General features: G+C 56.3%; 9 protein-coding genes across 9 annotated transcripts; 3 read left to right on the forward strand and 6 right to left on the reverse strand.

Moving 5' to 3' along the window:
• Window positions 1–271: 271 nt before the first annotated feature.
• UV8b_00520 (uncharacterized protein) lies at window positions 272–1,156 on the reverse strand (the record flags this gene model as incomplete). Its single annotated transcript, XM_043138018.1, has 1 exon — window positions 272–1,156. One exon carries the CDS (start codon window positions 1,154–1,156, stop codon window positions 272–274), a length of 885 nt encoding a protein of 294 aa, XP_042993952.1.
• An 881-nt stretch (window positions 1,157–2,037) lies between these two features.
• On the reverse strand, window positions 2,038–2,934 carry UV8b_00521 (uncharacterized protein; the record flags this gene model as incomplete). Its single annotated transcript, XM_043138019.1, has 1 exon — window positions 2,038–2,934. One exon carries the CDS (start codon window positions 2,932–2,934, stop codon window positions 2,038–2,040), a length of 897 nt encoding a protein of 298 aa, XP_042993953.1.
• A 413-nt stretch (window positions 2,935–3,347) lies between these two features.
• Window positions 3,348–4,469, reverse strand: UV8b_00522 (uncharacterized protein; the record flags this gene model as incomplete). Its single annotated transcript, XM_043138020.1, has 1 exon — window positions 3,348–4,469. One exon carries the CDS (start codon window positions 4,467–4,469, stop codon window positions 3,348–3,350), a length of 1,122 nt encoding a protein of 373 aa, XP_042993954.1.
• A 1,197-nt stretch (window positions 4,470–5,666) lies between these two features.
• Window positions 5,667–7,433, reverse strand: UV8b_00523 (uncharacterized protein; the record flags this gene model as incomplete). Its single annotated transcript, XM_043138021.1, has 2 exons — window positions 5,667–7,269; window positions 7,402–7,433. The coding sequence occupies 2 exons, from the start codon at window positions 7,431–7,433 to the stop codon at window positions 5,667–5,669; spliced, it is 1,635 nt and encodes a 544-aa protein (XP_042993955.1).
• A 2,264-nt stretch (window positions 7,434–9,697) lies between these two features.
• Window positions 9,698–12,157, reverse strand: UV8b_00524 (uncharacterized protein; the record flags this gene model as incomplete). The annotated part of the gene is made up of 1 exon (XM_043138022.1): window positions 9,698–12,157. The coding sequence occupies one exon, from the start codon at window positions 12,155–12,157 to the stop codon at window positions 9,698–9,700; it is 2,460 nt and encodes an 819-aa protein (XP_042993956.1).
• Window positions 12,158–13,055: 898 nt separating this feature from the next.
• Window positions 13,056–14,811, reverse strand: UV8b_00525 (uncharacterized protein; the record flags this gene model as incomplete). The annotated part of the gene is made up of 4 exons (XM_043138023.1): window positions 13,056–13,175; window positions 13,265–14,173; window positions 14,297–14,473; window positions 14,536–14,811. The coding sequence occupies 4 exons, from the start codon at window positions 14,809–14,811 to the stop codon at window positions 13,056–13,058; spliced, it is 1,482 nt and encodes a 493-aa protein (XP_042993957.1).
• Window positions 14,812–15,967: 1,156 nt separating this feature from the next.
• UV8b_00526 (uncharacterized protein) lies at window positions 15,968–18,577 on the forward strand (the record flags this gene model as incomplete). Its single annotated transcript, XM_043138024.1, has 4 exons — window positions 15,968–16,455; window positions 16,529–17,158; window positions 17,259–17,772; window positions 17,858–18,577. 4 exons carry the CDS (start codon window positions 15,968–15,970, stop codon window positions 18,575–18,577), a joined length of 2,352 nt encoding a protein of 783 aa, XP_042993958.1.
• Window positions 18,578–19,611: 1,034 nt separating this feature from the next.
• Window positions 19,612–20,280, forward strand: UV8b_00527 (uncharacterized protein; the record flags this gene model as incomplete). Its single annotated transcript, XM_043138025.1, has 2 exons — window positions 19,612–19,841; window positions 19,965–20,280. 2 exons carry the CDS (start codon window positions 19,612–19,614, stop codon window positions 20,278–20,280), a joined length of 546 nt encoding a protein of 181 aa, XP_042993959.1.
• A 489-nt stretch (window positions 20,281–20,769) lies between these two features.
• On the forward strand, window positions 20,770–22,274 carry UV8b_00528 (uncharacterized protein; the record flags this gene model as incomplete). Its single annotated transcript, XM_043138026.1, has 2 exons — window positions 20,770–20,920; window positions 21,034–22,274. 2 exons carry the CDS (start codon window positions 20,770–20,772, stop codon window positions 22,272–22,274), a joined length of 1,392 nt encoding a protein of 463 aa, XP_042993960.1.
• Window positions 22,275–22,941: the final 667 nt, after the last annotated feature.

Below are 22,941 nucleotides of genomic sequence, written 5' to 3' on the forward strand. Positions count from 1 at the left end.
ACCCACCGAATCACATGCGTTGGTTGGTTGCAGCAAGGCCAAAGAGGTTCCTGACGCGTCACGTGCGGCGGCTTTTGCCCCGCCTTCCCCACATTGTCAGATGTCAAAGTCATGCTATGATAATCTGCCAAACGCGTCGGACATGACTGAAACAGAAGCCAATGCCATCCATCAACCGTTTACATTCAGCTGCACCTTGACCTAAACCCCCCCCCCCCCCCCCCCAACGTCCCACCCCGGGAAAAAACTGCACTGCGCCGAGAGAGAGTTCTCAGCCCTGCAGGGAGTAGCCCACCGCGCCGCTTTGGCCGCCCAACCTGACGAGCCTGGCCCGCATCTCGTCGGCCCGCCGCCTCTCCTCGTCGCCGAGCGTGGACAAGTCCACCCTGGCGACAAACCGGCCCACGCCGTGCTGCAAAACGTTTCGGGCGCGGAGCTCGCCGCCGGCGGCGTGGCCCACGGAGCCGTGCAGGGTGACGCGGTCCTTGGCGGAATCGTACACGCCGCGGTGGAGAATGTTGTTGTTGTAAAAGGCGACGTCGCCGGGCCCGAGCCGCACGGCGACTTGGCCAGGCAGAGCCCTGTCGAAGGGATCGGCATGGCGCTCGGCGTCGGTCCGGGGACGCTTGTGCGACCCGGGCACCAGGACCAGGGACTCGTCCTCCCACAGGGCGAGGTTGTACTGCGCGTGGAAGGCGGGCCGCCGCAGACGCGCCATCTCCTCCTCGGCGGTGGCCTCGGCCGGGATGTCGTCGCGGTGCCATCGGAGCTCAAAGTCGCCGCCGTCGGGCCGCACCAGCATGTTGAACAGCTCCATGACCAGCTCCTCGTCGGTGCACTGCAGAAGCTCGCGGACGATGCTCAGCGTCGCCTCGGAGAAGTACTGGCGCGTAAAGACCTGGTGGCCGGGCAGCTGGGGGTCCATGAGATGCTGCACGCCCCAGATGCCCTTGTCGGGAGAGTAAGCCCAGGGGGGGAACTGCTTGCCGACCGTGCGGACGTGCGGCCACTGGCCGGATCGGCCCAGCTCTTCGACCGTGCGGCTGGCCTGGCGGAGCTCCTCGAGCGCCGCACCGCTGACGATTCCCCGGACGACGACGAAGCCGTCTCTCTCCAGGCAGGCCCGAAGGCCAGAGGCATCTTGGGCAGCGGGCATGGGCATCCCGCGCATCCAGTAGTCGCGGTTGCAGCTGTCGCAGGTATTACAATCGCAGTTGTTTTTGTTTTTGTTGTTGTTGCTGTCGCAGTTGCCAGTCGATAAAGTCCGCCAACCCCCTTGGGTCGTTTGTCGGGAGTTGAATTGTAACCAGACAGACAGGAACGAGCTCGACACCGTGGGGGAAGAGGGCAAGGGCAAGGGCAAGGCCTTGGTAAGTTCCAGACGGCAGCTGGTGCCGAATCACGCCACGAGCCACGAGCCACGAGCCACGACCCGACAGGGGGTGATGGATCCATGATGGTGATGATGATGATCCGCCCCTGCGAAGCTGCCGTGGGCCCGAGATCAAGTCCATGATTATTAAGCGTGCCGCCTTGCCCCACATTTTTCAACCCCATGAGGAAGGTGCGAATTCCCCCCCCCCCCCACCCCCCGGGGCAACGCGGCCCCAGCACAGTCTGCCGCGCTGCAAATGCCCTCGCAATGCACACTGTGGTTTGCTCTTTGCCGTCAGTCAGCAGCATCTACCACCCATGCACCAAACCAACTACCAACTACACTGCCGACCAATCTAAACCTCCTGATGGAAGAGCCCAACGCTGGTGTCATCGAACCCCAAGGTTACCGCACTCCGTATGGGCAAGTCATCTGCACCGGATCGACGACGCTCGCCAAGGCGTCCATGTCGCATATGAACAACCGGGGGATGTATCAGGCATGCCCGTCATGCCGTGCCGCGTCACGCGTCTCGTGTGTTGTGCTGCCCCGATGGATAACTCCATCCAGTTCGTTTCCTTTCAAAACTCCGCGTCTTCGGACACGCAAGAGCACGGCCTGAGCTTGCGCCACGTCCCGTTCCCGGCGCTGCCCGAGGTTCCCTATGGCAAGCTGCAGCAGTCTTCAAGCCGCCAGCGCACTTCGAATCCCTTGACCGTCTTTTGCACCTCCAAGTCGCCCGGGTCTCCTTCAAAGAGAGGCCGGTCCAGCTTCCTCTCCGAGACCTGCTCGACCTCGAGGCCTGCGTCGCGAGCAACGTCGAAAAACTTCATGTCCAGATCCTGCTTCCATGGCCGATACGAGGTGAAGAAGACGTAGGCCACGCTGCCGCGGCTTCTCCGCATCGTCTCCTTGATGGTTCTGACGAGGGCCCCGTGCTCCGAGTGTCGGAAGAGCAGGTCGGCCAGCACCAAGACGTCGAACCGGCATGACTGCCCGTGTCCGTGTCCGTGTCCGTGTACGTCCTCGTCCTCGTCCTCGTCCCCCTCTTGTCCGCGACGAGGCCCGCCGAGCCTGGCCAGCAGCGGCTCGGCATCGGCACCCCAGACAAACCCGACGGCGTCAACGGTCCGCTCAATGAGCCCCCTCGGCTCAACCGTCTCGTCGCACGCGTCAATGTTCTTTTGCATGTTGGCCACCAGGTCCGGGTCCGGAAAGTCGGTCATGACAACCCTGCCGGCTCCCAGGATGGCCGCCACGAGCGACGGCAGCCCGGCCCCCGCTCCGAGCTCCAGCACCGACTTGCCTGCCACCCTGGACGGGTCGTGCTCAAAGTAGTCGGCCATGAACTTGGCGCCGTTCCAGAGGTGATGGGCCTCGGTAGGGCTGTGTCCCACCAGATGGAGCGTGATTTGCTTGCCGCCCTGCATGGTGAAGACCTGCTTCGTCGGCGGCGGCGAGGGGGGGTAGTAGTCGCGAGGGTCTTGCATGAGGAGCCCGGTGCCGTAGGTTTCATTCTCGTCGTCGTCGTCCATGTGCATGTGCATGTGCATGTGCATGTCCACTGTTGTTTCGAAATGACGCAAATACAAGGCAACAGGGTTTTTTTCTTTTTTCTTTTTTCCTTTTTTTTTTCTCGCTTGCAACAGGCAGGGAATAAAATATGGCACTCGGTGTTGTTGTTGTTGTCGTTGGGCCCAGTTGGTCCGTTCGACGCCCGCAAGTGATGCTGCCGAAGCAGAGTTTTTTTCTCCATGTTGGACCAATGTTGGACCATGTTGGACCAAGTTGGAGTGGGGTGGCGGGTCCAGCTAAAATTAAGCTCCAGCTTCAAGTTCCAAGTCGATCGACTCTGATGACTTTGTCTTATCCTTCGAACCCCCATGGCCCCCCCTCCCCCCCCCCCCCCCCCAGCCTTGTTCCCTTGGATTTTCCCAACACTTCGAGAGATTCCCCCCCCCCCCCCCGTCTTTCACGGGCCCTGCCCAAACCGCTGCTTGGCCAGCTCGCGCAGCATGCTGACCGTCCCCTCCTCCCTCCGCTGCCACGCCCGCCTGCGCAACTCCATCTCCTCGCCCTTGGCCCGCTCAAACTCCTCCCGCCGGACCTGCCGGTCCGACTTGCGCCTGTGCTCCCGCTGCTTCATCCGCCGGTACTCCTCGGCCGTGTCGCCGCCCCCCATGAGCTCGCCGTCGCCCACCTCCACCCCGGGGCTCCTCTCCCGGAACTGCCGCATGCTCTCGCCCGCCTCCTTCTTCTTCTCCAGCCTGCGCTCGCGGGTCCCCGGCTGCGCCGCCGGCACCAGCTCGTCCAGGCGTTCCTTCTGAAGGCGCCTCTCGGCCCGGCGCGCTTGCCGGGCAGCCTCGCCGTCCGCCTCCCTCTGCTCCTGGAGGAGCTCGTCCCGCGCCGCCAGGTCCCGCCGCGTCGGCTGCTTGACGCCCACCCGGCGCGCGGGGTCTCGCGCCGGAAGTCTCGGTCCGTAGTCGTCACCGCCGCCGTGGTCGTCTTCGTCGTCGGAGCCGTCGTCGGAGCCGGAGCCGCCGGGGCCGTCCTCGTCCTCGTCCTCGTCCTCGTCCTCGTCGCTGGCCAGCGGCGACGCGCCGCCCTCGCGCCCCGCGTACTCCTCGGCGCACCGGCAAAACACCTCCGGGTCGTACCAGCCCTCGGCGAGCTCGTTGCGGTTCCATTTGCCCACGAAGCGTTTCCACCGGCCCCTCGCCTCGCGCTCGTCCATGTCCTCCAGGTACCTTTGCTTCTGCAGCTCCAGGTAGAAGGCGAAGAGGGGCTCAAAGGCGGCGAAGTCGGACTTGACCAGCGGGCGCACCGAGTACGGCAGCTCCGCGGGCTCGGGCTCGGGCTCGGCGCCGCTCGGCCGTGCGTGCCGGGACCGCCGCCGGTGACGGTGATGGTGACGGGCGTGGCTGTCGGGCGATGCGCTGCGGCTTGGCTGGGCGGGCGACCGGGCGGGCGACCGGGCCGCGGGGCTTCTCTTCGTCAGGCTCCGCGCAGCGGTGCTGTCGTCTCGGCTGCGTTGTCGGGATTCGCGACCCGGCCGGGTGTGGCGAGCCCAGTCCTCGGCACGAGACTTGGGCATGATGGCGCGCCAAATACGGGGGCACCCAGGGAGGGGGGAAAAAAAAAACAAAAAAAAAAAAAAATTGGCCCCTTTCCTGCCTTGGGGGCCTGCCTTTTTGTTTTCCTATGTCATGAAGCACTAGCCAGCTCTGGTAAGCCCGCGCGATGCAAAGACCAAGCGAGGTTAGGTGATGGGCGACCAGGAAGGAGGTATATGTCAGGTTGAAGCAACCGTGAGTTGTTGACTGGAACGAGGCGAGTGTCACATGACCTTACCTATACAGGCGCTCCACCATCACATCCTAGCTTAGCTCAATCAAATCAAGCCTCCTTCATATCACATCGTGCCCCTCACAGCGAGGCGAGGCGTGCCTGAAAGACGTCTAGTCCCGCTTTTCCTGGTCCCGCTTTTTTCGGGGTCCATTGTAGTTTCCACCGTCCAGCGGGCGAGTCGGCTTTTATACGGAGTACAGTAGTTCCGAGGCCAGCCAGGAACGGAGTACTCCGCAGGCTTCATGTTGTGTCTTACGTGCAATACTGCACAGTGCAAAGTTGCAGTATTGAGTCTTGGGCCAAGTCCGAACCACCGAGTACGAAGTATGTACTCCGTATGTAACTCACAGAATGTACGCAGTATGTACGCAGCATGCCAACCATCCTTTCGCCATAAAACACACCCAGCGTCCAAAACAACATGGAAACATTCGACTTCTTCCCTTCACTGTAGCCCGTCTTTGCAGCGGCGAAGCCCTAGGGCCACGCACGTGGCTTGCGTACATCATGCAAACATGGCGAATCACACTCACAAACTAATCAGCCGTTGTTCACGGCCCTTGTTCAGCTTCAAGAGCGAAGCAATGGTATTCCTGCTTCCGCCATTCTGTATGCACGCGATTCATGCGCATTCCTCGCATCAAAATGCCTTTGGGTCGCTTACTTTTTTCTCTGGGTATCTACATTATTCTTGCCGGGCCAACGTCAGATGTACATAAAAAACGTACAGTGCAAACTGTAAAGCCGGCTGCTTGCGCTCCCAGGCAAAACGCGCGCGCAGCACGAACCAGCGACCGACACCAATAAAACTCCCCGAGTAAGAGCATTGCTACGCTTCCATAAAGATCCAGGTCGCGACGTCCAGGAACACAACCACCGAGTGTGGCAAGGGGGAAAGAATAAAACGTGCGTCATGTGTTATGCCACACCCCGTTGGTTGCGCTCAAGGATGATCGTTGCCTGGGCCTTGCGCCGCCGGACCGGAAATGTTGTGAATAGTGCATCCGATGCATTGACAATCGTCGCCGCATGGACAACTCGACCCTTGGCCGGCACAGGCGTCGTCAAACGGGTAGCTGACGAAGAAGAAATCACTCGCAGATAACGCCTGCTCTTCGCTTATGCCCGACGCTGCGTCTGACGGCGTCTGCGCAGCAACAGGCGACCACGTTCCGTCGGGGTTGACTGTATTGGGAGTCGACGTTCCGTGAGAGGCTCCGTTTGCCATTTCTTCGTGCTCGCCATTCGAGCCATTCGAGCCACTCGCAATAGCCGCCGGCCCGTTCAGAGTCGATCCATTGCCATTTGCATGAGCAGGCGGCCCCTTGTCCGAATCTTCCCTCAATGTGTTCCAAGCTGAGCGCACATAGTTTTTGGTCGCCTCGTTGTAGGGATGAGCTGCGCATCCAATGCACTGGCAAGAATCACCACAGCTGCAATGATGTGATGTCCAGGCGGATCCATTCGGCGTGGTCGGAGGTTGCTGCATGGGCACTGCTCCTGCCATGGCGAATGGAGGGCAGGCCCCCGGTTGGCCAAACGTCATGGCTGCCATGAATTGCCTCCATTGCTCGGGCTGGAGGGGCTGCATGTAAGAGCCGTACTGCGGAGGGTAGTTGAAGATGCTGGGTTGCGCATAAAAAGGATACAGCCCGTTTCCCATGGCCACGCCCTGTTCAAACGGATGATGCATCATGGCCGGGCTTGGTGGGAAGTGTATTCCGGGAGGGGACATGATCCCGGCAGTCGACTCCTTGATGTGAGCGTTGTATGAAGGCTGGGGAGAGCAGCAACTTTCGGCCTTTTGCTCCGCCTTGTCCTTTGCGCTTGGTGGGGGTGTTGGCCCGGGAGGGATGTCGATTTGCAATGATGACTTTTGGCCGCCGCCGCTGCTGCCACAGCAGCTTTTGGCGGCTCGGGAGCTCGAGGTTCCAGAACCATTCGCTGGGCCATCGGTTTCCCCATCTGCTGCGGGTTCCGGGTTGCCTGGAGCAGGTATCGTGGAAGGCGGCATGGTGTAGGGAAACAGCGGAAAGTTTGCTTGACTGGTGACGACTGACCCGTCGCTAGGTGCCATGGCCATGGTTCCGTAGAGTGACGCGTCCGACATGGGAGTGGTTGAACCGTCGGTCGTTCTCATTTGCTGCGCAGTCAGTCCGTTGTAGGGCGGCATGACATTCAACTGGCTCGTGTCCATCCTCTGCAAGCCGGCAATATCAACCGACTGCTTCCTACAAGACGTCGACTTTGTACCCTGCTTGTGCACTCGAAACCCAGCATGACCATGCTTCGAAGGACTAGGGGGTGTCGTGGCACGACTGGAGGCGTCATTGTCAGTCGCGTGGGCAGGACTGGCGGTATTCGACGTCCCACACCGACACTTTTGTTTTCTGGGAATGGCGGCAGTGACAGCTGCGCATGCACAAGGTCGCGAGGAAGGGTGAGGACACGAGCTCAACGGTCTACCAGGCTTCCGTACCGGCACCATGAGACGTTCATTTGCGTGTGTGCATTTAGTTGAGCGATGGCCGCGGATGCAAGGCTCGCTGCGGGAGAACTATGTGATTAGCCATCAAGATTCGCAACTGAGTCCATGACCGCGGCGGTTCTTCCACCAGAAAAGCGGCTCGAGGCTCGAGGGAGGCAGCAGGTATTCAGAAGTAGCGCAGCACACGTACCACGCCATTTTCTGGCCGTTGATCAAAGGCATTATCGAGAATAGACCTGGTCAGGCACTTTGAACGCAGGCAGACGAGGCAACCGCGCAAGGTGAGTCCTTGACCAACGGAACCAGAGTTCCCAGAGTTGGATCGCCGGGGGGGGGGGGAGGGGGGGGCAAGCCGGACGCTCACAACACAACGACGGAAGCCACGAGTCGATGTGGAAGCCAGAGCGGAGCCCGTATGAAAACTTTAAAAACTGGTGACGCCAACGGGCTCGACATGCAGTGCAAACTATGGTTGACGGGTCAGGTCAGGTTGGAAGCGTTTCTCGGATTGGTATGGTTTGTTCGAATGGTGGGGAGGAGGGGTGCGGGACAAGTGAGAGAGGTTCGAGTGGAACAAATTGGGGGTGGAGGAATCCGGACGGATGAAGATCGCCAGACAAAGACTCTGGTCGTCGCGGCAAAAGGGTTGGGGTTTCCAAAGTCGAGGGCAAGCCAAGTTGGATCAAAGACGCAAAGTGGCAAAGGAAACATGCGCAAGCATGGCGAAGAGGAGGGAAAACGGCCCGGTGCTCTCAGCGCATCTCGCATGTTCAGAAGCCCCACGTGCGGAGGAGGGGGGGGGTTTCATCGAGGCCGAGAGTACCAGTGCAGACAGCAACAGGCGCTGGCATCTGGCATCTGGTACCTGGCACCTGGCAGGCAGCCCAGCCACGTCCATTGTTAAAGCCCGTCAATACAGGTCTGCGGAGCACCTGGCTAAACATCACTCAACCTGCAGTCACTTTCTCTCTCGCCTAGGTACCTAGGTAGATTCATGTACCTACCACTTTTGCCCCTTTGCCCCGCCACACTGGTGCTGGGAGACGCTAAGCGCGGCTAATGACTGGTGAAATGTGGAGCAGCCGTCAGACGCCGTTTGGCTTATCCCGCGTTCGGCCACCGTTTCGTCCAGGACTCCAGAACCATCATCATCGTCATATCATGTCTTTGCTTGTTGTCTGTTGAATCGATTTCCCCCGCCTCGCCAAGCTGGCGTTGCATGTGCCCCCCCCCCGTGCCCAACCCAACACATGAAAAGCCTACGCCGTCGCCAACGCAAGGCTAGGCCAGAGACCAGTCGCAACCTTCAGCCTAGTTGATGCACACACAGTGCGGGCTAGGCCCCTTCTTGACAGGGCTCCTCTGAAACAGGCAACCCGGTCCAGCACGGTGCAAAGTCTACCATCATGCACGTCTTCCTTCTCGTCCTTGGTTCTGCGCCAGAAGCGCATCTTAGGCAGAGTCAGAAATGAGCAAGTTTCCATTGGGCCATCGCCGAAGGAGTACTTCAGCCGCGACCTGTTCTTCCGTTCGCCTCAGATCCTCCTCCTCCCCCCCCCCCCCACAACCGGAGGCACAGACAGTGCCAGATACCACTTGTCGTCTTTGCTCCATGGGCCGGGCCGCGCCAAGCTGGTTCCCAGTGACAGACAGCACGTCCGACATGGCGCAGCAAATATAGCTGTTGATCTCTCGGAGATTATCTCGGAGCTGTCTTGCCATTGACAAGCCGAACGGAATACTCCGCGCCACGACTAGAAATCCGAGTTGGCATATACATACCCTACGCGAGGCCTACTGCGTACATATGTGGTTGTCGTTCTAGCTCGTGCCGTTATTCCTAGTCAACTATTGTGCACAACGAAAACCACTCCAGGAATTGAGAGATGAGTCTAAAAAAAGACTGGCCGTCATTGGAAATCACCAGAGATGGCGATTGCTGGGTTGCTCTTGGACTACATGGCTTGGCCTGTGCCATGTTCCATGATGCATGATGCAATAGGTCAGATTGGCAAGCAGCGATAGTCGCTTTCAACTGAATCGGCAGCAACACTTGTGCGTAAAAGCGTTGCGTCTCCCTTACAGTGTGACGAGGCCACCTGCGAGTAAAGTGCATGAATACGGACCTGGGTGCCAAGATAGATAGATCCTCAATCAAGTCGTGGGCAAAGCCGAGTGCCATGGCAAGCCATCTTTTCGTCCGAGCATTTCAATGCACGTCGCCGAGTATCCAGGCGTTATACAACAAGTGATACAATGCCATGTTATAGTCGAAAGAATGACTTGGAGGCCGCCTCGGCGCTTTCAAAGCCAGTCCCAGCAGCGTGACATGGTAGCAAAGGATGCCGGCTCCTAGTAACATGCTCCCGTGAGACGGCTCTTCGGCATGTTGCCAGTCGCACGCACGGTATCACGGATCCATTCATATCGACGTCCAGGCCCCAGACGGACCTATCCACTATCTCGGTGCAATTACAGCTTTGATATCATGGGTGCCCGTCCTTCTCAGAAACATCCGAATCGGCAAACATATCTACAGCGCGCATGCGCTTTCGCTGCTTTGTTCGGCCTGCCGACTCCTGGCTGCCGACATCTTCCCTGTCGTCCTCGTCCTCGTCGTCATCTCTGCTTTGGTTCTCATCCCCAAGTGCAACTGCTTCATCCATAGGCTCTCCCTGCAGCTCGTCGTCGTCAACAGGTTCCCCTGCCACGTCGTCGTCATCAATAGGCTCTCCTTCAACGTCCTCTTCGTCCATCGGCTCGCCCATCACATCGCCATCCATGAGCGCTTCTTCGTCGACGCAGACCAGGTTAGCAGACCCGATTGCTGCCCTTGACGCGCCTGGCTCTTCCTTCGAAGCTGGCAAGGCCTCCACCGATTTCCACTTGCTACTGCCGTTCTGCGCTGCCGTCTCCTGCTGCTGCTGCTGCTGCTGCTGCTGCTGCTGCTCGTCGGTCTTGGGCAAGCTACTCAGCGACGGCGGAGACTCAAACGTCTGCACAAACAGATCATGAGACTCTGCTGGGAAAACGCACCATCCCTCCCAAAGGTTGAGTATGAGGCTGATGCTTCTCTTCCACTTCTCCGCTCGAAGTCGCCCCCAACCCAGCTTTTCGGCCATCGAGCCGAGCCATTCAAAGACTTTGTGTTCCCGGAGAGCCGTCTCGAATAACTGCCGAAACCGCCAAGCGTGGCGAACACCGCTGGCTGACGATGAAGAAAGGACATCGTTCACCACGTACAGCGCCACCAAGCTAGCACTGCTCGTATCTAGGCTTTCATTCGTGAGTGACTCGTCCGCGCCCGTGGCAGCATCTTTCAGCTTAGGCTCCTGCCTCTTTTCCGGGTTTGCAGACGTCAAAGAGAGCGGCTTCAGTACGTTAGCAACAATCATCTCTACAACCTCATCTGCTCCTCGGCTGGCGTGCGTGATGGCAAATGTCGTCACTCTGGCAATATCGCCCTTCCGCAACTTGCCCAACGTGGTTGGCAACCTAGCCAGAAGATGAGCAAGTTTGGCCTTGTCAAGGGGGTTCAAAAACACTTTTTCTGTTTCGGGACCGTTGGTATCGCCATTCCCCTCCCCAACCATCTCGTCATCATCCGACGAAATGTATTCTGCATCGGACACAAACTCTTCCAGAGAAGTCGTGTACTCGAACAGCAACGTCTTCTCCGGCGATTTCCACGCATGCCCACCGTCAAACAGGGGGACGTATTTTCCTTTTCGTTGGTTGATTTCCGACCCCGTTACGACCTGCCAAAGCCGCCATCGATACCAAACACCGCCCTGGCTTCTGGCATCCCATATCCAAGCCCACCGTTCTTCTCGTTGAACTTCGGGTCGCGACATGAGGAGCGCTTCGAATTCTGGTCCGTGCTGCAAAGCACCTTCAATGGCTTTGTTGATCAGCTGAATGGTCTTCACATCTTGTGGCGGCTTCACGGGGATGTGAAGAAGGTTTGCTCGACTTATGCCGGCACCCGCTGGGCCGTACGACGAAGGAGGAGCGAACCCGCGATGAAACCCTTGCTGATGATGGCTATTCCTGTCGCGGCCGTTTTTTCCTTCCACTGGCTTTGCTCCAAATGGGTGTGCGCCGGGTGTCGAGGAGGACATGGCGGAAAGACCCGCCGAGGCTACCACGGCAGAGGACAAGTGTCGATGCAGCGACAAGTAGTATCCGTAGCCCAGGTAGCGATTCTGTAGAGTGCTCACAGCTGCATCCATTTCGTTTGCCGGAGTGTCTTGCGCAAGAGTGACAATGGCAATGGTAGACTTCCTTTCCGAACCTTCAGCACCAGCGACTGGCAGTATCTTGACATTTTCCACGTTTAGATTGTTCGGCATCAGTGCCTTTACCGCCGCTGGCGATGTTCCGGAAGGCATGTTTGTAAGCCGGAGTGTAGGTTTCGAAACAGCCTTTTCTTCGTTCCGGTCTTTTGCGTCGCCAACATCATCGTCATCGCTCGCATGGAAAGCGTGGGCAACCAAGGAGGTTCTTGCGGAAGTTTCCGTTTCCTCCGGAGCGGATATGCTCGGTCGGTCTCCCGGGTCCAGCCGCCCCGTGAAATCGTTGAACGATCTCTTCTTTGCAAACGATTTCGGTGCAGGTCCCAAACTTCCGGGGCCGCTTTTCAATCCAGAAGAAACAAAGTGTCTCTTGGAGGCGCCGTGTCCAGGACCGCCAAAACCATGCTTTTTAAGTCTCGACGAGCCTCCGAACCTGCCAAAAGACTCTTCATCTTCCTGTTCATTATCGTCACGATCAAAGCTCTTGACAAAATCGGCGTAAACGGCGGCAGTCTCGGCAGCCTCACGCTTTCGTTTGGCCTCGGCCTCGGCCTTTTGGCGTTCGAAGGCAGATTGCTTGGTAGGCTTTTGAAGCTTGGCCTTTACGTCGGGGAATCCGGGGAATCCGGAAAATCCATTTCCGTCAGACATTGTAGAGATATCAATGTTCCTGCGCGCGGCAGGACATGCTCATGAGCTGCGGTCGCGATTGAGAGCCTGGCTTGACTCATTCAGATTACTCCGTAGAGTAGGTACAATAGGTATGCAGGCTATTGGTGATGTTGCTCCCATGGGGGCAAAACGGCACCGGTAGAAGCATATGTGGGTCCTTGCTTCGCACTACGCCCCTGACGATTGCATATGGAGTACCAGGTAGGGTCCGCGGACCTGAACATTCAGAATTTCAGACCTTAATATTAGAAACGTCCTGCAAAGCTATGTCCTTCAAGTGCCTACCTTAGGTACCGTATTCAAGGTAGCTCACCTGCACTTCTCAGAAGAAGATACAATTCTGCTTCATACAAACAGCAATATACCAAGCACTTTATATATGCGTAGATTTTTCCTGTTCCGAGATATAGTCAAGCAGTGGACGGGTATCTGTCGACATATGCCAGCAAATTCGCCCCAAAAGCTACCAGTTTCGCTGAGGATGATGCCAGGTAGGTATTCTTCAGCATAATACAACGGCAAGTCTCTCCGATCGGCCGCATGCTTCATTCGAGACTAGCAGCTAGCACTGCCCCAGCTGCCCAAGGTGCCAAGTCCGCCTCTGGCATTGAAATGTCGCCCTGATGTCTTGTGCCGTGGAACTAAACGTTTGGGTCACCCTCGAACGATGTTGCGCCAAAAATCGGACGTGGCCACGCCACAACTAATGACGACTCGGGACCTTTTATATCCCATGCCGACAAAGGAGAAGCAAACAGCCCAAAAAAAAAAAAAAAAAAAAAAAAAAAAAAAAAAAAAAAAAAGAGAGAGAGAGAGAGAGAGCTTAATTGGACGGCACCCTTTACTTCATAAATTTTACTAGCCATTGACGTTTCGGTCAGCTGAAGTCGTCTTCATGCTCGCTGAGTATCGTGCCTTGCGGTGCTTGCCCGACTGGGGGGTTCTCAACCGACCCAAGATATGCAATCACGTCGTGGTTAGCCAGAAGGAAGTCTCGCTACATCACGACGTTAATTAGCGTTCGGAGTAGGCGTATGAAAATGACGAGTCAATCATTGGGCAATGTCCAGAGGAAAGTATACACACCTCACGTTCCAGAGTCCTGACGGCGCTAGCCATTACCTTTCTCTCCACCTCTTTCAATGTCTGTGCCGCCGCAACACGCTCCGACCTCAATACGCCTGCTTGCTGCAAGGCTTCGAGTTCAGCGTCTGATGGACCCCTATCGGCTCGGACCAGTTGTTCCTCTACCGTTTGGTGGAGTGCCGAAACGGCGCGCAGCTCGAAAACTTTGCATAATGGATGACCACGGATGAGGTTTTCGAAGTCGTGCACGCGGTCTGTCACGTCGGCATCTTGCCACAGCAAACGCAGCTCCCGGCCTCCCGAGACATCCTGGAGAAGCTGGAACGATAGGCCATCTTCCTCGTTGAGGCACATCAAGTACACAAATGGCGAATACCACGTGGCAAGTCCCGGTTCTCCTCCCTTTCCTTCCTCTGTCGCTAGAGATAATGTAACAAGCGGTGATTCGCCAAAAACATGCAACTTGGCTTTGGCGAGAGGGTCATCGGGAAGTGGATCTAGAGGCAAGCTCAGTTTGTAAACGGCGTTGGCTGAGTCGATGAAGCCGTAGCTGAAGAGCATCTCGGATGCGGGCTTGGCATCTCCATATGAAATCGTCACCTCTTCACCAGCTGCGAGACTCGTCCCCGGACGAACGGCAAGTAAAACCTCGTCTTTTGTGTTTTCATCATAATACGCGGCTGGTAACCCTGAATGATTGACCATGTCAAGCCCAGGGACCATGCTGGTTCCAGACCTAGGAAGCTCCAAACATCTCGACCGATACCAAGCGTCTGCCAAAATCCAGTCCTCCAATGAGACCGTTTCATCTTTCCAGAATAGGGCATTCCAGAATGCAAGGCCCATGGACTTCTCACGCAGCTGGCCGAATTCGTCGGCCAGCCTGATGAACTTTGCTTTCAAGGCAGTCTATAGTAGTTATTAGTCCCCCACCACTCCACTGCGGATATGCAGAAACGCAGAGGCGGAAAAAAAAAAAAAAAGAGGAACGGTGGCCCTAGTCACGCCAAGTTTTGTTTGCCTTTCCCTTACCTCTAGGGATGTGCCGTGCAGGAGAATACGTTCTGGTTCGGTCCACATTGTTGGAACAGGTACGGGACGGGGTAGGAAGCGAATATATTTTGTCCAAGGAGTTGGCGTTAGGCCCCCGGGGCGTCGAGTTTGAGTCAGATGCGATATGAGGTAAAGCATCATGTCATGTCTTGTTGACTGGTGATTTTGGTCAGCCCTTGACCAACCCGCTGGTGGGGAGGATATCGACCAGGCCTTACCAACCCTCCAGCTACTTCCAGCAACTGTTTGAAATTCCCATCAACCTTGGCATACCCGTCAACGGCTTCCGCGGATAGAACCAAGTCGTGAGGAACTTGAAGCAACACACTCGTCTTCTCACTGGAGCTTTGCTTGCTGACGCTTTTGAATTGGGACTCAGCCAGCAATCCGACACCCTTTTCATCCCCAACCTCTTTAAGTATCACGTTTTGAAAGCACACATTGTTGACGTGTGCCCACGCGGGGAACGCATCAATCGGAAGTTGAGCTGGCATCTTGGAGATGGGCCATGCATCAGGGTTTCGAGGATCAGAAAGGTTGGTCAGTGAAGCTGAATTTCTCCGGTGAAGTGTTGCTGAATCAAATCATTCTGGCCAAACGGATGGGCTAGGAGAACACATAACAATGCCGGTCGCTTGTGGATGACAAGACAGTTTGGCAATGCTCAACTGTATCCAATTAATTGACAGTTGGATTTGGCATTGGGTCAATGCAGTGGCGTCTGCTGGGTCTGATGGGGTGGTTGACCCGCTGAATGTGCACTGCACGTGGTTTCTGGGCTCAGCAACTGCGGCTGGTTTCCAGCGCCCAGTGCTGGTTAGAACCCGCTGGAGGGCCCAAGGGCTCTCACAGCCTGTATGTGGTCTTGCAGCGACGATAAAAAGCCAGTGCCATCAATCAATTAACGTGCCGGCTTCCCGTTGCAGCCGGCACGATGAGAATCCACAACGTTGAGCAATTTCCCTGTCCGTTTCGGATAATGTGCTGCTGCCTGTATCATGCTCAAGAGGCAGGACTCGGGACCAAGGTAAACCAGACGTCTTCCGAGGGTAACCATGGGCACTCTGTGCCATGTGACAGATTTTCTTGTTCGCCATTTGTGTCCTCCTGCTCCTCCTGCTACTCCGTACAGAGCACACGGACAATGATGAACGCCCAGCAGCATGAGACATGCTCCCTCATGATTATGCGCAGCGTCGCCTTGAATCATCTGCCGCCAAGAAGCAGGAGCCGTCAATGACCACTGGTGGTGACACAATCCTCCCAGTGCCTGCATGTGGTGAATGCGCCGCTGGAAGCCTGGAACTTGCTCATGTCACTGCATGTGCGCACGTGGCGTCGGGTTGGCCCAGCTGCAGCTGCTACAATTGTTTGCCAGTTGCTCCGGGCGGCTACTTGCGCAAGAGGTGACTGAAAGTACCCGTGCACTTCATAAGCAACCTTCGGTACCATAGCGGGTCGTGTCCACGAGGTACCTAGTCTATGGCCCCGCTCTCGTCGGGACCTGCGGTAACAACCAGGCGCACCTGCACCTGTGCAGGTTGATCCGTTCTCCTTGTCTCAAAAGTACCAGATTCCGTAAAGCCAGCCCAACTGCCCTGTTCCGAGCCGGTTATATGATATCTTCACGGCGGCTCACCATTGACGCAAATGTCGGCGGGGCCGAAGCAAAGTCGTGAGGTCTCGTCCTCGACCAATGTTCACGGACCGGCACAGCCAAGCTCATGCCCTCGGAACCTCGCAGCCTTGAGCCGGGACAGCAGTCAAGACAGCGGCCCAGCCTTCCGCCATGCCGTCTCGTCCCCGGCCCCCAATGATCGTGTACAGGCCAGTTTCACCGAATCTACGCCACTGATCGCGTCGGGTGCTCGCGAACGAAGACGGTCGACTGTCCACCCAGGAGTTTGCGAACACGGGACTTTCAGTCCGCGACCCATGAGCCCGGATGAAGCGTTTCCTTTCACAAGCAATGGCACTGTACACCAGGATCCTCGAGCCTTGTTCGACAGCTCCTCGGATTCGCAATCATCCTCGGATGACGGCTGGAAGAAATGGTTTGGCGGTAGGATGCGAACAAAGAAGATGGGTCAAAGCAGAGTGCTTGCCGAGCGGGCTGGCTTCCACGACACGCCGTTGATGTAAGTTTGAGACGCGCAGAGCGTGGCTGCCAAGGAAGGGGGGGGAGCCTGCATCTCTGACTGTTGAGGACAGGTACTTGGCTTACTACATTCCCTGCCTGAATTGGATGCAGCAGTACAAGTGGGCATATCTGAAGGGCGATGTGGTGTCGGCCGTCACCATTGCGTCCTTTTACCTTCCCATGGCCCTTTCGCTAGCAGCCAACCTGGCCCACGTCCCTCCGATCCATGGGCTGTACTCGTTTGTCTTCAACCCCTTCGTCTATGCGCTACTGGGGTCATGTCCGCAGATGGTTGTCGGCCCCGAGGCTGCCGGATCGCTCCTTGTCGGCACCGTCGTTCAGCAAAGCGTGGACAGTGGTGGCTCGAGTGAGCACAACGACGTCATCAACGCTCGAATATGCGGCGTGGTTGCCGGCATGGCTGGAGCGATCGTTTTGATCGCGGGAGTGGCGAGGTTGGGCTTCTTGGACAGCGTCCTGAGCAGACCTTTTCTCAGAGGATTCATCAGTGCCATTGGCTTCGTCATTGCTGTCGACCAACTGATCCCCGAGCTTGGCTTGAGCGATCTTGCCGTCCAGCGTGGTGCCAGCCACGGCAGTACCGTCGATAAAATCTACTTTATTGTTGAAAATGTTGGCGAGATTCATCGCTTGACATTTGCCATTGCCGGCATCAGCTTTCTTGTCATTATGACATTCCGGTAAGTTTTTTTTTTCTTTTTTTTTCTTTTTTTTTTTCGTGTCGGCTTTCCGTCACTAGGTATACCTACCTACTCGCGTATTTTGCTGACAGAGCGACAGTGAACTGAAGAAGCGGCTAGAATCCCGGTTCCCGTCAGTCGTCTTCGTCCCGGACCGGTTCCTGGTCGTCGTCGTGTCTGCGATTCTCTGCTGGTATCTACGGTGGGACGAGCAAGGCGTCGAGGTTTTGGGCAGCGTCAAAGCAGCTACTGGTGGGCTCTTCACCTTCAGGTGGCCATTCAGGCTTTCACACATGAAGCATATCCGGCCTGCCTTGTCGACATCATTTCTCATTGCCCTTCTCGGCTTCTTCGAATCATCCGTGGCAGCGAAAAGCTTGGGGGGCAATGACTCCATTCAAGGCATCGAGCTGAGTGCGAATCGCGAAATGATTGCGCTCGGAGTGGCAAACCTCGTGGGCGCGTGCTTTATGAGCTTACCGGCCTTTGGGGGCTACGGCAGAAGCAAGGTGAACAAGACGACTGGCGGCAAAAGCCCGGTGAGCTCGATGATTTTGAGCCTCATCTCGCTCTTGGCCATCATGTTTATGCTTCCCTACTTTTACTACTTGCCGGTACGTACCCCTGCGCTCGCGTCGGCTCGAAACAGTGTGCAACTACCTACCTACTAGCGTTGGCGGGAGCTAACCCATTTCAAAGAAGCCCGTCTTGTCGTCGATGATCTCTGTCGTGGCATACTCGCTGATAGAAGAAGCACCCCACGACATTGCTTTTTTCCTCGGCATCAGGGGCTGGACAGAACTCGGCCTCATGGCCATCATCTTCCTGTCTACAATCTTCTACTCGCTCACGCTGGGCATGGCCCTGGGCGTCGGCATCTCCATCTTGCTGGTCGTCAAGCACAGCACAAGACCGCGCATCCAGATCCTCGGACGCATCCCGGGCACCAACCGCTTCGAAAACGCCGAAGGCGGCAACGCCAGCCTCGAGTTCATCGAGGGCTGTCTGATTGTCAAGATTCCAGAGCCTCTTACCTTTGCCAACACGGGCGAGTTGAAGGCCCGGTTACGGCGTCTGGAGCTGTACGGGACGTCGGCGGCGCACCCAGCCCTTCCCCGGCTCCGAAGCCAAGAAGCCAACCGGAACATCATCTTCGACATTCACGGCGTCACGTCCATGGATGGGTCGGGCACTCAGGTGCTCGAGGAGATTGTGCGCAGCTACCGGGATCGCGGGGTGCGCATCTTCTTCTCGCGCGGACCCGGTCGGCCGGACCATCCGCTTTGGCTGCTGATGGAGCGGAGCGGCATCGTGGCGCTGTGCGGCGGCCGGTCGCATTTTGTCATGGACGTGGAGGAGGCGCTGAGGTGGACCGAGTACGAGGACAGCGTGGGTGTTGGAAGCGGCGGCAGCAGCTGAGCATCCAGTCCTCAAAAGGCAGAAGATGTGTGTCGAGATTCAGCGCATGGCACGGCGCATTCTGATGAATTTCCAGATACCAAGAGGAGAGGGAAGCATGGAGGAGGAGCGTGGACTTTAGAATACACCAGACCCCCCCATGGTCGACTTTCTGAAGCCGATATCGGCGTGGTCTGACCTCGTTCAATTGACCAAACTTTGAAAATCCTTCATCCCGCCCCCCCTGTACTTCGCAACACCGGTCCCCACATGCACAAAGGGTCCCGCCACCCACTAAACGCCCCCATGCAAATGGCCAGAGTAGCAAAGCAAGGGACGAAAAGAAAAGTGTTCACCCCCCAGACCCTTTAAAATTTGATTATACCAAGTCTCTGCCAAGTCCCAAGCCGGATCTCGGGAAGGCGACTCTGTTCGTTTCATCCGGCCCGGTTAGCTCAATCGGTAGAGCGTGAGACTCTTAAGGGGTACACGAAATCTCAAGGTTGCGGGTTCGACCCCCGCATCGGGCTTTTCCTATATAAATGATTGAGAGGCGGTCCGGTTGGGGTTCCTTTTTTTTTTTTTTTTGCACGAGATGCATGTTGGCAACCGTTGCTGGCGAGGTGTTAATTGTTTTTTGTTCTCCTGGTTAGCATTTTCTTTTTGCTCCGTTCTAATGGCCAAGAGATGACGAGTCTGTACATTGGGAAATTCCTTGTCTTGATCCGGGGCCAAAACTCCATGCTCCCCGGGAATAACACAAGATTAGATACTGCAATTACAGGAGAAGTAAAAAGCAAAAAGAAGATACGAGGCCCGCCGTATCAGATTACGGGCGTGTGATATCATGTTCGGAACCATATCGCCATTATGACGTATCAGTCGCGGGCTTCGTGAAATAAAAAGAGGACTGCGCTGGCCGATGCCACAGAGAGATCTTGGTAAGTGATGGGTCAAAATAAAGCTTGATTAGAACCAGAATTCGTTTGGATGGCCAAAAAAATCTGGCTCATCAGTCGATCAGAAGCCTACCGTTGCACCAACTAGCCTTCAGAATGACGGATTACGACGCAATCGCGAGACAGGCCGAGGCCGACCTCAACACTTACCAGTCCAAGACGGGCAACGCACGGCCTCAGGGCCTTGACGACGCCGGTGTCAACTCGTTTGCCGAGAAGAAGTTTGATTCTGCCCGGGTGATCTATGGTGAAGAGCTCAGCGCGAACCAGGGTTACAGCAAGCGCATTCCTCCCAGCCAAGACGGCTTTCTTGACGACAGAGGCCGGTAAGTAGAACATCCTTGTCCGGTGGCACATGTTGAAGCACGTCGTAGTTTTCTTCCCCTTTCTGTCTTTTCTTTTTTTCTTTCGCTGGCGAGCATGAGACTAAAGGAAGCGAATAAATCAAGTCAAACAAGAGGAGACCATTTCCGGGGACAAGGGGACCCAATGGACAAGCTACAGGCCTCGTACAAGGATCCAACCGGGCAGGATGACAGTTCCAAAAAGCATCGTCATGTGGATTCCGCTGACATTGCCAACATGGGACAAGAAGCGTCGCGGTCAAATGTCGGGGCAAATCCCGCTGGAGTTGGCGGATCGAGGTTCAAGGGTGACGAATATTACACTCCCGAGAGCGTGCCAGACAGTATTTCCGCAGAGGGATGGGTGGCCCCCGATAGTGTGGTGCAGGGTAGTAAAGAGGCCGAGAGCATTCGAAAGTGAAAGCTTTACCGCGTTTTGACTGATATTTCATCATGCTTTTTGTCTCCTAAAGAACATTGAAACTTTTGTGGTGGAAGAAATTGATCTATCCGGGTTAAAAAATAGGTACGCAACATTTGACCCTACCAGATGCTACATATATACAAGTACCGGACAGCTGTCAGGCTAGTGGCCAGCTGCATGTCCCAGTCACAACCCCGTGCTGTCAGTGCCTGCCGCCTGGGGCCGTCCTGTATCCCTGCCCCAACGGGGCACGTCAACGTCTGCCATGCAATGCAGCCTTGCGCGTTGCCCATTTTGAATTGTGTTAAACTCAACTTGTTCCGACTCTAATCCAACATCAGCAGCAGCATTCACTCCGCCAACTTACCACTGTTCACGACCCTTTTTTCTAATCCCCGCGGCCATCTCGCGCCAATCCGCCCCAGCTCGCCCGTTGTTGCGAGCAATGTCCGCACTGTTGACCGTCTCCTCCCAGCCGACGTCGCCATGACCAGCCGTGCCACTTCCTTATCCTCATCTGGGCTGCTGCCGCCGTTGCCTGGGACCCCAGCCTCGTCTTGGTCGGCTTATCAGGCCAGAATATCCAGCTTGCTCAAGCATGCGGAGATACGGGTCGTCGTCGCCTTTTGGCTGCTTGGTGCGCATACCATCTTTTGACGCCCCCCTGCCTCTCCTCTCCGCTGCGCTTGCATCAAACAAGTCAAACCAAAAGGCCTGTCTAGGGAAGCTTTTTCTGACAACCACCCACAGGACTCATCAACAACGTGCTGTACGTAATCATACTTTCTGCAGCCCAGGACCTCGTTGGATCTTCTGTACCCAAGGGTGTCGTGCTGCTCGCGGACGTCTTGCCATCCTTCCTCACCAAGCTATTCGTGCCGTATTTCATCCATCGCGTTCCCTACCGACTGAGGGTCCTCGTTTTTATCGCCCTGTCGGCTTTTGGCATGCTCATGGTTGCCTTGACGCCCCCGTCAGAGTCGGTTTCCGTCAAGATGGTTGGTGTTGTTCTCGCCAGTCTCAGCAGCGGCGGCGGCGAACTGAGCTTCCTCGGCCTGTCTCACTATTACGGCCACATCAGTTTAGTTGGATGGGGGTCGGGAACAGGGGCTGCCGGCCTGGTTGGCGCTGGCCTCTTTGTTGTCTTGACGGATTGGTGCAAATTCAGCGTCCGCGATAGCTTGCTCTTGTCGGCGTGCCTGCCTGCCTTGATGTTTGTGAGCTTCTTCTTCATCTTGCCCCAAGGCCCGCTGCACGCATTGCAGCACCACAAGGATTACGATTACGCGACTGTTCCCGATAGCGATGCCCACGACGACCAGCTGGAGCATGTGCCGCAGGGAGCAGTCTCGTCCTCGCTGCTGGCACCAGCATCCTCGCTTGTGCACCCTGCGTGCTCGGCGCATCCGGGCGACGCACCCTCGCTGAAGAAGAATCTGCAGCGGGCCAAATCACTCTTCATTCCGTACATGGCTCCTCTGCTGTTGGTATATGTTGCAGAGTACACCATCAACCAAGGCGTTTCCCCAACACTGCTTTTCCCCCTCGAGTCCTCTCCGTTTGACGAATTCCGTGGCTTTTATCCCTTTTATGGCTTTTTGTACCAGCTGGGAGTCTTCATTTCGAGATCTTCCACGCCCTTCTTCCGTATCCATAACCTGTACGCTCCATCCCTCCTGCAAGTCGGCAATCTGGCTCTGCTCATTCTACAGAGTCTGTACTTTTTCATCCCATCGGTTTATGTCGTCTTCATCGTCATATTCTGGGAAGGGTTGCTCGGCGGTGCAGTATACGTCAATTGCTTCGCCGAGATTATGGAAAATATTCCTGCGAGTGAACGCGAGTTTAGCCTGAGTGCTACCACGGTCAGCGACAGCGGAGGAATCTGCATTGCTGCCGTTCTAAGCATACTCATAGAGCCGACATTGTGCGCGTATCAAGTTGCCCACGGCCGGGATTGGTGTCGAAGAATCGAGGCGCAACGTGGTTGATGCTCATCATATTGCCACGTTGGCACAATATAGAAAATATAGTGTCTTTTTGGGAGCCCTTGACCCAGGACATCCATGTCATATCTTTCGAGAACCTCCCGCGAAAGTGGCAACCTTGGTCTCTGCGAGACGAATGGCTTGGATCTTTCATGGAAAAAGGCGTCGAAGTAGGATTCGTTTACAGTTCCGACACGCGGCCACTGCCATTGGCAGTTCCTTTCCGCACTGGAGCTGTGTCCAAGTCGTCCGCCAATTTCATCTACACAAACTCTTGAGCACCACGTCTATCTCTCACTCCGCATCGGCTCAGACATACACCAGCAGCTTAACAATCCATCCTCGTCCAAACCCTGATCCGCCAACTGGCATTTTCAAAAGGCAGCCCGAGCTATCACCCCATTTAGCCACCGTTGCTCTCCTACCACCCCCGCTCTAGCTCTGCACCAAACGCAAAATCGAGAGCCTTGACCACACTCACATGCAAGGAAAAGTGTTCGGGATCGGCTTCAGGCGCTTGATTTCAATGAGAATTCGGATTGGGTTGATTAGTCGAGGACCTGGCTTATTACTGAAGCATTGTATCCCCGTCGGAAAATCCCCGTCGCCCAGATGAGCGGCTTTATCGAGAGAGAACCACATCTTCCCTTGGGATTGGTTGTTGAAATGA

This window comes from Ustilaginoidea virens, chromosome 1 (genome assembly GCF_000687475.1).
Source record: "Ustilaginoidea virens chromosome 1, complete sequence".
Taxonomy (NCBI): domain Eukaryota; kingdom Fungi; phylum Ascomycota; class Sordariomycetes; order Hypocreales; family Clavicipitaceae; genus Ustilaginoidea; species Ustilaginoidea virens.